General features: G+C 39.0%; 1 protein-coding gene across 11 annotated transcripts in view; it reads right to left on the bottom strand.

Moving 5' to 3' along the window:
• Positions 1-12466, bottom strand: part of LOC144521173 (rap1 GTPase-activating protein 1-like) — a 49687-nt gene that overhangs the window by 14291 nt on the left and 22930 nt on the right. For 10 of the 11 annotated variants that reach the window (XM_078255557.1, XM_078255552.1, XM_078255559.1 and 7 more), the window contains 10 exons: positions 6898-6933; positions 5749-5796; positions 5216-5254; positions 4887-5078; positions 2962-3065; positions 2429-2507; positions 2282-2335; positions 1764-1847; positions 574-674; positions 274-403 (listed from right to left, as the gene is read on the bottom strand). In XM_078255557.1, coding sequence (XP_078111683.1) covers positions 274-403; positions 574-674; positions 1764-1847; positions 2282-2335; positions 2429-2507; positions 2962-3065; positions 4887-5078; positions 5216-5254; positions 5749-5796; positions 6898-6933 — 867 coding nt within the window. The remainder of the gene's footprint in view (positions 1-273; positions 404-573; positions 675-1763; positions 1848-2281; positions 2336-2428; positions 2508-2961; positions 3066-4886; positions 5079-5215; positions 5255-5748; positions 5797-6897; positions 6934-12466) is intronic. The other variant, XM_078255554.1, reaches the window with a different exon arrangement.

Consider the following 12466-nt stretch of genomic DNA (forward strand, 5'->3'; position numbering starts at 1 on the left):
TGTTTGTGTGAACATGTGAGGCGGAGAAGCAGTGTGATTTAAATAACTGTGAGGGAGGTGTGCTGCTCACATATGCAGACACTAAAGCATACATTTAAAGTGATCCATGTTTACTACTAGTAGGGATTGTTGCCAATATAACGTATGCTGCAGGTGTTTGGCACAACAGGGAGGGACATGCAGAATATGGCACTACAATAACCAGATGGAACCTGTCTGACTGCTTGCAGTGAATCATGAAAGGTGCGTTAGTCTGGCATTGTATTACAGTACCTGCTGGGTGTCCCCATCTGTGTAAGGCAGCTTTGTGGACACGTGGAACATGACCTCTTTGTTACGGTAGTTGCAGTAGACAGATTCCGCGCCAGTCTGCCCGTGAGTCACGTCTAACCCTCCGCGGAAACTGCAGAAAACAGAACCATGTCTAACAAGATATTCTCCACCATCCCACTGCAGTACCATGACCATCATTCCTGTAGCTAGCCTGAGGGAATTTGAATTGTGGTTGGCATCATGTTATGAAATGTATGGTAGAGTATACATAGTGCCTTTAAACCAGAGATAGATCCTTACCCTTTAAAGTTGTGCAGCTCAATTTTCTCTCCTAGAAACTCCAGGAATTCTACAAAGGCAGGACTCTCTTCACTGTTTCCAAACAGCTCTTCCTCTGAAGTCTGTATCCAGTAAAAACAAAACAAAACAAAACAAAAACTCATCAATATCATAAACATCATCATCATAAACATCAAGGCTTGGAGGACAAAATGATTTCAGCAGCAGCGCTGGGGATGATTTGTAAGGTAGACTGTGTACTGTATGCTACAATGTTAGTGTCCAGTAATAACAGCACTTATGTCTGCATTAGAAATACAAAAGCAGCAAAAACAATGTCTGAGAAGCAAAAAGAAAATGGATCATAAGGGGTAACATTTGCATACTACAGTGCCAGCAATGGCACGATGAGTATTTTATGTAAAGTGTGTGTGTTTATTTTTTATTGCTACAGATCATTCGGGTCAATAACTGAATGCAGGAAGTGGAGTGCTTCTGGTGTGTGTTTGGCACTCTGGTTTAAACACCCTTCATTTGCATTTCAGATGTATAGCAGAAGGTTTTGATCAGCTGAGACTGACAGTTAATCATCTATTGACAGCAAGTGAAGCAGTGATGTGAACACAAAAGCCTGTCTGAGAAGAAGCTTCTGTCGCTTATTGAGTATTTCTGTTTTGTTTCCTGGATGCAATACGCCTACTTAACCATCGTGCCTTTCTCCACTTAGCACCCCCCTTGAATAGAAAATGTCCGAAAGGATGAGCAGAGGATCCCTCATTGCCTTTGTGAGATGGCCCTTGGCTTATTTACAATTTTTTTTACAATGTATTTAGACTACTGCAGGCTTTAAGGAATCAGCCGTGCAGATCTCTACACACTGAGGTCTCCATTTAATGGAGCAAGTGCCCTCAGCAAAGCATTCAATGTATCCTCTGTCCCCACATAGTAAACAAGAGGGCTGTGATTGCCTCAAAAATGAGAGGGAGTGTTGATGACAGCCACGGTTACTGGGCTGGACTGGACTGAAAGACACAATTAAGACAATCAGCTTCCTTAAACAAATCACAAATTGCAATGTTTGATACATTATGATTCTTCACAGACTGGATACAATTAATGTAAAGGATGCAGTTATTGCACATTAACAGAGCCGTCTCTGATCAAACAATTGCATCTTTCCTTTTAGTTTAAATCCAAAATGTATAGCTCACCTGTCCAAACTTTTGATAAATGACCCCAAACTTGAAATTGTTGCTTATCACATGTTCATCAAAAGTGACAATAAGTCTTGAAGCCTGTAAAAAAAAAAAAAAAGAAACATTAACAGATAGGTTTCCAGTTTTTTTTAAGTCTGTCTTTTAAAACAATAGTCAGTTGCCCATATGAACACTAAAACCGATGTTGCTTGCTGTAACCATTCCTTCTGTTTATACAGGCCATTAAGAGATCTCTTGCTAACAATGTAAGTGATGGGGGACAAAATCCACAAAACATCTATCTGAAGCTAACATGAAGCTTTAGCAGTCTGAGTTAGACAAATCAAGTTATCGTGTTTTTATTATTCAATTCCCTCTTTTTGTTTCCCCAGACAGTGTTCCCTGTGGGCGCCTGATTAATGTTTTAAGACAGACTTAAATAATTGCAGCCATATCATTTAAATTATCCAATGTGTGGTACTGGAAAGGACACATTCAGCAGCTACAACTATACAAACCAAACCAGATCTTACTTTTGGATAAAGGACAGGAAAAAAGCGGTCCACATTGACCTCTTCACAGACGAGCTTAGATTTAAAGAAAGAGAGAGGGGATGTTACAAAGTGGTTTGATACTATCACAGCAGATCAATCTCTGCATAATATAACATCTCTTTTTACCTTGGCCATTTGGACCACATTGGGAAACTCTGTCAGACAGGAAATAGGGATCACATCATGGTAGGTTTTCAGCTTGGTCCTGGTGAAGTCATGAATCAATCAGTGTGGTTTCAAAGCCATATAATGTGAGATCAGATGGGAAAAAACCCTCGCCTCTCTTTGCCTTCTCACCCTCCCTCCCTCCCTCCATCCCCGCCCACTGGCTGGCCTAAATAGTCCATCTGTTACTCTGCTGTGGAAATGACAGTGCTGTTGACATTCTCTCGCTTTATGACTCTTATGATAACACCCGTTCTGTATTGACTTATCCAGTCAATACTGGGTATTTAGGAACAAAGAAAGTGAATTATTCTGCATATATATCTGCATATATTTAAAATATATATATATATATATATATATATATATATATATATATATATATATATGAGTTTACACATTCAATGTTGATGTGCAGACACAACAGATTTAAAGATGTTCCTCTGTAAATGAAGCCAGATTGTACTGCGCCATGTATTCGTAATGAGCATTACCTGAGCATCAGACGGAGATGTTCCTGGTCACCAATAACATCGTACTTTAGAGAGAACACCAGATGTCCAAGGGCGCTGTCCACTGAATAGTAATTAAAGTGTTCCTGAGGGAACAGTACAAGGATACGACCATTAGTTTATGTCTATAAACAAACACAGTTTGTGTCAGACACACACACACACACACACACACACACACACACACACACACACACACACACATGTGCATGCTCTCCAGTCATTACCCCCCATATCCTTCTTCTGTCTACTACAGGCAGATCAAATTTGTTCGTATTATCAGTGTGTAAGAACAGGTGGCAAAGCCAAATGCATCTTTATGAGATGCCAAACAGCGAGTCTGGTCGCTGTTAGTGGTTTATTCTGCTGGGATACGCTTATTGCTCATTCATTTTATTACTATAATGAGCAAGAAGTGAAATATTTTATGAGAGTAATGAGGCTCATTTGAGGAGGAAGGAAGCGTCATGAGAATGACTTCAGTAACATCACTTTGAAGGCAGTTTTAGAACACACCGTTTACAAATGTGTGGAACTGCCTTTATTGTTCAATGAATGTGACTGTTTCATGTTCCTATCATTACATTTCATTGCATGATTGCGAACATAGAAATTGAATATGGGAAAAACGATGAACAAACTCATTTTAAAAAATCAAATTAAAAGCAGGGACAAGATGAAGATGTACAAGCTAAGCTAAGATGGGAAGGAGATCTAGTAATATGCGTAACTAATCAGCAATGGTGGAGAACAACACATACAACTACTGCATCCAGTTTCTGGAGAGAAAACATGTGGGAAATACAGATGTGCTGTTCTATCACTACAATCTAACAAGCTAAATATAATTTAGTAGTGACATCAACATGTTGGAGAAGATGAAACCATGGTCTACGTAGTCATATTCTTTTAGTTTTGCTTGGTTTTGTATTACTTGGTAGAATACTAACACAAATTCAGTGTAAGGATGACACATACTTACATAAACTTTTGTGCATAATTATTTTTTAATATAATTTGTATTTCTGCTTTAAAGCATGCATCCACAGTTGGTAAGAAATAATAGGTAAAATAGAGCAAAATACATTTGCGTTAAGAGCAAATTTACAACTACATGAAAGAAGATGGAGGAAATGTTTCAGTCTGAAAAATAAACGTACACTACCGGTCAAAAGTTTGGGGTCACTTAGAAATTTCCATTCCACTCCATTACAGACAGAATACCAGCTGAGATCAGTTGCATTGTTTTTTTTAACCAGGGCAGCAGTTTTCAGATTACATTATGTGCTTACATAATTGCAAAAGGGTTCTCCAATGTTTTCTCAGTTAGCCTTTTAAAATGATATCAGATTAGTAAACAAAATGTGCCTTTTGAACATTGGATGAATGGTTGCTGATAATGGGAAATGTAGATATTGCATTAAAGATCAGCCACTTCTTTCTACAACAGCCGAGAACCCTTTTGAAATTATGTAAACACATAATGTAATCTGAAAACTGCTGCCCTGGTTAAAAAAACAATGCAACTGATCTCAGATGGTATTCTGTCTGTAATGTAATGGAATGGAAATTTCTAAGTGACCCCAAACTTTTGACCGGTGGTGTATGTGTATGAACTTGTTTAATAAATTATTATATGTTAAGAAATGAATGTGTATTGGCCTTTTGGCATCAACCCCCAACCCCTTTTTTCTTTTCTTAATATTGTTTTTTATTCTTTTTATATATTCAGTGTCTTGTCCATGTTGTCTAGTCTTTGTTTTAATAATTGTGTTTTCATAAAAGGTTGTCTTTGAACTTGCTTAAATTGTCAGTGTATTGTTTGCTTTTTCAAGAAGACAATTAAAAGGTAAATGTATACATTGTGTAAAAACAAATGTTCGCTGTGTTGTGACAAAATGGCTAACCTTTCCCAAGAAGTGTTTCCGGAAGATCGTAGCTGTCGTGTTACATTCCAGCTTGGTGCGGGTGTTCAGAGACTGAGGCTGTGGCTGTTCTGTTTCCACTGTGTCACTCATCTCATGGTTAGTCCCCTCGATCCAGTAACCCCCAAACTGTGGGAGGAGGATGAGAGGAAAGGGGCTTTTTCTGCCCAACACCTGCCCCAAAATGCAATAAAACAGAACGGTGTAAATGGGAAAGTCATTCCGGGACACAAATGAAATGTAACTGATGTCTCAGAGATACACAAATACTAAATGGTGAAAAGTGCTACTGCAGCACATCATCATCCTACCTCATGGACACTTGGGTATGGAATGTAGTCCTCCTCTGTCTGAAAAAAACAAGGACAACAAGCTTTGTTTTCTCATCAAAGAATAAAAACAACCACAGTGTCCAACTCTGTAATCCCAAAGGACACTGATTCAGAGTAATTGCAAAACTGTTATGCCATAAAAAAACAGTTTGGCAACTACATAGGAATCAATGCATTGCTTGATCAAAGTATTGCCATTATTTGGCACATTGATGGTTTAAAATACTGCATTAAATTATCATCATAGCCTGTTAAAATCTTTGTTGCTAATATTTCACCATTTCCGTCTGCAGAGTGTAGCATCAGAGGTGTATGATTTTGAATCCTAACTAACTCTGTTGATATAAAAATGATGACAAGGCTTGAGAGCATTGCGCTGCATCATGAATAACACTGTGCTCCGGTGTGCATAAGTAATCAGCATGTCTGGCAGGGCGAGATATGGCTGAGCAGTCGCAAGACAATGACCGTGCCACGTGAATAAAACTGTGTCTCTACATGGAGAGTCGTACCTTGAGTGGGGGAGGAAAGGTGCACCTCTGCTCATCCATCCTTTTGCCCTAGAGAGAGGAGAGGACGAGATAAGAAACGCAGAGAGAGAGAGAGAGAAAAGGCTCACACTCAGTCATCGACAGCGGCTGGACTTGCTTTCAAAGAAGTCAACACAAATGCCTACATTCAAACACACGATTCAACATAAAAAACAATTTACATAACAATCATGTCCTAAAAGACCACAATAAAACAAAATAAGAGAGAATGATCAACTTCATCATATAATGATACAGTTTTCCCAAGACATATGCAGCAGGCTGAGGCAACCAAGCAAAGTCAGAGTGGGACAGATGGAAAGATACAGAAAGAGATGCATTACACACACAGAGAGCAGATACCGAAAGACAATTAAAGGATGCTAAAGAGCAGGCACTTGGGAGTGACTGAAACATCTGTTAGCACACAGAGGAAGTGTGGTAATAATACGCCAGGGATTAAAAAAGATGCTGAGCTAAGTGACGCTCCTACACTGAAACACCCACTGGATCTGAGTGGTGTAAAAGAGAGGACCAACGCAGAGAAAGAGATGCAGTGATACTAAATCTGAGCTAGGTGATGGCGCCTGGGCCTGGCGTCATAGAATACAATACATCACATTGATATATAAGTCTGACTGTGGAAAAAACACAGTCCTGAATCACACACCCGATTGAAGAGGGATTTTCTTTTTCTAATACTAAGTTAAAGCCAACAGACGGGAAAGATGTTGTGGTCACTGAAAGCTATATTATGACTGTCCTAATGCAATAAAAACATTATTAGAGTTATAGAGTTTCGATAAGCTCTATCATAAAACCTGTTAAGATTAACAATCATCCTTTCAAAGCGGTAAGAAACCAGCAGACAGTTTTGGAGGTGAGATAATAAGCCAACAGCGCTGTTAGCCAGTGTTACAACCAGAATGTTAACAGCTGAGAAACACATATAATGCTCTGACAAGTCTCCTCTGAAACAACCAGACTCAATATGCTTCATGTACAGAAGTATTGTAGCCGAGGAGAGGGCCAAATTACTGCAGCATTAGAGACACACTCACTGGTTAGTTGCTTAGTGAGTACAGCTTAGAAAGCCGAGACAAAAATACGAAGATTAACGCGTCATCTTACCTGTATCTTTTCAATCATTGCAAATATATCTGGAGTCTGGAGAGAAGAGAGTGAAATGAAATGTTCTGAGTTCATTTTTTTTGGGTGCTGAGGTTAATTTTATATATATATATATATATATATACAGCAGTGAGTCTGATTATTAGAGTTCAACCCTGTTTAGCACACTCCATCCAGCGACAGAAAACAACATTTAACCCTTTGTTGACCTCACTTCCTTATTGTTTGGGGTCACACAGACCCCATTGCTGTATGTGTGAATTTAAATATGTTTCTTTTTGCTTCTAAACTTATTAAAACCTAATATGTAGACAATTATTGAAGTGGTAACCCTTCCCTTTGCCACAAACGGGGCTTGAATCTTTCATTAAGATGACATGAAAGGACCATGAAACATTGTTATTACACCAAATAAGGAAATAGTGTACGTTAGGTTAAGCATGAACAAATATTTCATGTGCAAAGAAATGCATGTTATTCTACATAGTGTCAGAGGTGATTTATACCTCTAGAGAGGTCTATCTCCCTGTTAGACTTCATGAAAACGTTATTAAACTCCAAACACAGGAATCCAGGGATTTTGGAGGGATAGTGCTGCATTAAAGGTACTGTCAACACTAATCATAGATATAGAGAAGATGACAATCCTCTGCATTCAACCAGTTGGGAAACTCAGAAACCCCAAACAGAAGTAATGTGACATTTTGCTGTAGTGGAAATATGTCATATCTTTTTTTTTTTTGCATTAAAAAAAGCCTTTTTAACATCGAGGCCAAGGGACTTCAGATGAAAAATAGCCTTTTGGCTAATTCTGTCATTTTTAACCCATGTACTGTATAACCATGCATTTTATTAATGTGATCTGTCCTCTTCTTTAAAAAACTGAATTGAATTCACGTTTATCACCTATTTACATAAAATTCGGAAGACTCATGTACGGTGGCCGACAGGGGCAAACGCCCTGCAACTTAAGAAAACAAACACAAATAGACAAAACACAAGCAAATTAAGAAAACAACTTCATTCATTTGACAACACATGTGCAGCATTCAGCAAACGTGCTGCAAATACACACAACACAACCAGGAGGTTTTGTATACTTTTATTTTTATTAAATCATCTTCTAACGTTTCTCAGTTTCCGCTCCTGCATTTTGGGTCCACATTTTCTCCAGCTTTCCCTAACAACAACACAACCAAATACATAAACGCACTGCAAAAATACACAACACAACCAAATACATAAACGCGCTGCAAATAAAAAACGATGCAAAAAGAAAAGAACGCAAACTCCGAAAAAAGAAGCGATGCAAAAAGAAAAACAACTTTATTAGTTTGACAACACGTGCAGCAGGGGGAGCAGCTAAGTGGAACAGCTGGATTTTCAACCCCACGGAGAGAGAGAGAGAGAGAGAGAGAGAGAGAGAGAGAGAGAGAGAGAGAGAGAGCAACTGCATAGACTGTAAATATTAAGTCTATGTTTGAGATATGTTTTCTCTTGTTTGGTGGGTGTGTCTCGGCTCAGGTCACAGGTAATAAAACATTTAAAACTGCATCAGCGTTTAACGTTGATGTTTGTTTAAGCCATATTACATGAGAGGGTTTAATTTCGAGGTCCGAAAGACGCATTACTGAAGTATAGGCCTCCTCAAGTGTAATATTGTGATTATACAACAACGGTTACCAACAAAATAAGTGATCAATCTGTATTCATATTGTGGAGCAATTCGCTCTTAAAATACAAAAAACAGATAGGATTTATAGTCCCTCCCTGTTTAGTAAACCAGCCAATTTACCGTGGGATTTATCAAACTGAATAAATCCTGCTCGCACATATAAACACAAAACTGCTTTGCTAACTCCATCGTGTTGTAAGTAAGACATCTGCTGAAAAAGTTATTGTATTCATTAGCATGATTGCCATACTGTTTAGTTCACAAACATCCAACACACCAAAGTACAAACACATAGCGGACCAGACGCAAGCTTTTATTTTGAAAAGCCGAAGCTCGGGGACGGCACCAGCCGGGAGGGCATGAGATGGGAGCATAGACTGTATATTATTAATATATTATGTTATTAATAATAATAATAATAATATTAATTTAATATACAGTCTATGGAGTTCTCCAGGCTGCAGCCATACCCGACTCTAATAAAAAGGCAGAGCGCTCTCTCCCCGTGGGGTTGAAAATCCAGCTGTTCCACTAGCTGCTCCCTCTAGAGGTCTGGAGAACTTCCGTTGTGTAATCTGGATGCAGCGTTTTTTTTGTTGCATTTGTTTTCTGGGTTTGTGTGCTTTTCTTTTTCCATCGTTTCATATTTGCAGCGCGTTTATGTATTTGGTTGTGTTGTGTGTATTTGCAGTGCGTTTATGTATTTGGTTGTGTTGTGTGTATTTGCAGTGCGTTTATGTATTTGGTTGTGATATGTGTATTTGCTGAATGCTGCACATGTGTTGTCAAATTAATGAAGTTGTTTTCTTAATTTGCTTGTATTTTGTCTATTTGTGTGTGTTTTCTTAAGTTGCAGGGCATTTGCCCCTATCAGCCACCGTACTCATGACCTAGTAAAGTGATAAAACGGTGTTAACGGTGTTTTTCAGCTGCTAAAGAGAAGGACACTAAACAGAACATCATGGTTAATTGCTTAAAACATTTCTTTCAAATATTGAACATTGTCATTCAGGTTGTCCCATTACTCAGTGTTGTACAGTGTCAGTTGTTCACATGACTCACAAAAACACCAGAGTAGAGCCTTATATTTACTTGTATTTATGTTAATTTACATTTTACCTGATAGCAGTATGGGATCTCTTGTGGTTGTCACACTATTACACATCCATGTGTGACAGAACGGCTCCTCCACACTAAACATCTGCCTAATTCTTTGGATCCCAACCACAGCTGTTGGTATAATTGTCCCTTAAATTTTCACATACAAAACTCGCACGCATCCCTTGAGCATGACAACTCTGGTGAATTACAACAGTCCATAAAATAGTCAGTTTGGAGTACTCAAGTGGAGGCTGAAAGGTTCAGCAGTAAAGCCTGCATAGTCTGTGTACAGAGCAATCTCGTCTTAGCTTTCAGTGAGTATGAGTAAAGTCCTTCACCATGTGCAAACAATAGTCTGCCACAAACCCTGAAAGTAAATAACTCCAGCTTCAACATTAACCAGAGATTAGGAGCTGAGATAAATATTATTTTGTTTAGAAATGGTCCCCTACATTGGACTTCACTTTAGCTCATCAGTTCAATAAACAAGCAACATCAACTGTCAGGTTTTTTCATTCGCAACTTTAGTTTCAGTCTAGAAAGGCAGTTGTCTAAGCCTGTGCAGAAAGGCTTGTAAATGTCCTCTGTAGTTTGCAATTCAGTGATGTTTTTCCATCCAGCATGTTCCTAAAGTAAAGCTACTTACATGGCTGGGTTTCTTCCAGTGTGCCTTTGTCATCATTGGAGCATTGAAGTGGTTGCCATGATTATCAGCCATTATTAACTTCTCTTAAACCAGCGTCCTGCAGCTTCAAAGGATTTCTCAACTGACTTCAACAGGTTTGGATTAAACTCGCTCTCTGACTGCTGTGCCTTTGTCAAATTGACAGTTGACTGTGTCCCATTGTGACACCCAAGGTAAAGCTGCATCCCTGCCGACTGCAACCATGACTGACAGAGTTGGATCAGACAAAGTGGAAGACAGCTTTCCCAGTGTGTGCTCTAAACACATAACATTATCAAGTGTATGTCTCAGGTTGCATGTTTAGAGCAGTAATCCTCTGACTAACGCTAGGTGCCTTGTTCTCAGCTGATCCTTCTTTGTCACTGCCTAACAGTGCAGGAGAATAATCAAACCACATATCATCCACCTCTTTCTTTATCACCCTATCCTGACAGGTGGCCAAAGGTGCGGTTAAACAATCTCCGGTTCACGGAGGAACTATGGGCATATAAAACATAAAATGAGTGTTTAAAGCGATCATCAGCTGTACAGCTGATAATCGCTTTAGCTTTTAGCTTTTTTTGTACAAAATTATATGGAAAATAAGTAGATGGATAGAGTAAAGGAGACACAAGTATCCAAAGGAATCTAAATAAACACACAAACTGCAATAGAACCAAAATGGAGATTAACAGCAACCTGACAACTTGTTTTAGCAGAAAAAACATTTAGCAGAGATGACCAGAGAGGAGGAGGTGTGGGGATCCACAGGGAGCCTGGCTAGCACACAGTGCAGGTGTAAGACCCTGAATATCAGACCATCCAAAATGTCTTTGTGGACGTGAAGCAGTGCGATATGTGAAAGTCTACTGTGAGTGATAGTGCTACGGAGCCAGGTTTTCAGGCGGCGAAGAGCTGAGAAAGACCTTTCGGAGCCAGCAGCAGACACTGGTAAACAGAGGCACAAGTGGATCAGCTGTTCCACCTCGGTGAAGAGATCAGCTGTTCCACCTCGGTGAAGAGATCAGCTGTTCCACCTCGGTGAAGAGATCAGCTGTTCCACCCCGGTGAAAAGCCCTCTTGTTACTAAACTTATCCCTCTCTTCATCCCACACCCCAAACATGACATACAAAATGTCGTGGAACAGAAACAACCAGAGATATTTATAAGCGATCATTTTATTGTCATCGCAGTTTGCTAACAGGAGGTGCTGCCGCACCAACAGGGGGTGCTGCAGCACCTCCAGCACCCCTACTTCCCGCGCCTATGTCTAAAAGGTGACATTGACATGTGAAATATATTGTGATAGTGTGGTTTTACCCTCTGGCTAATGTTAGCTTGCTGGCTCACTAGCTAACTGGTCAGCTAAACTTGTCCGTGAACAGATGCATTTTAATCGGGGATGGTGTTTAATAATAAAAAATACAACTCCCATAATTCCACGCAACTTCCCAATGTCAAAAGTCTGTGTTTACCATCCATTGTTTTGATTGAGAGACCTATAGCGTCAGAAAGTTACATATTGTACGTTTAAAGGTCGCATATTGTAAAATGTGAGATTTCCAGAGCCCAGATGGAGAAGACCATGAAACGCTGACACGGAGCGTTTCAGACAGAGGGTGAATAATAAAGGTACAGTATATTCAGACAGACAATATGAGAAAAATAATGTGTCATTAAAGCATGTAAACATGTTCTGGTAGAAACCCAAAATTCAAGTATGAACCTGAAGATGAGCATAATATGGGACCTTTAAGTAAAAACGGCAATATGTGTAAAAAATACTCTGTTACAAGTAAAAGTCCTAGGCTTATTAAAAGTATAAGTACAAACGTATCAGCATCAAAATGTACTTAAAGTACCAAAAGTAAAAGTAATCTTTATGCAATATGTCCCATTTCAGCATAATATATATTATATCACTGTAATTATAATTAGTGATGCATTAACAAGCATCTGGATCGGCAACTCCTAACTACTAACTGGTAACTAATGTTGTCAAATAAATGTAGTGGAGTAAAGAGTACAATACTGGCTTCCAGTATAAAGTAGCATACAATGGAAATACTCAAGTAAAATACAAATGCAGTACTTGAGTAAATGTACTTAGTTACTTTCCACAACTAAG

This window comes from Sander vitreus, chromosome 7 (genome assembly GCF_031162955.1).
Source record: "Sander vitreus isolate 19-12246 chromosome 7, sanVit1, whole genome shotgun sequence".
NCBI lineage: Eukaryota > Metazoa > Chordata > Actinopteri > Perciformes > Percidae > Sander > Sander vitreus.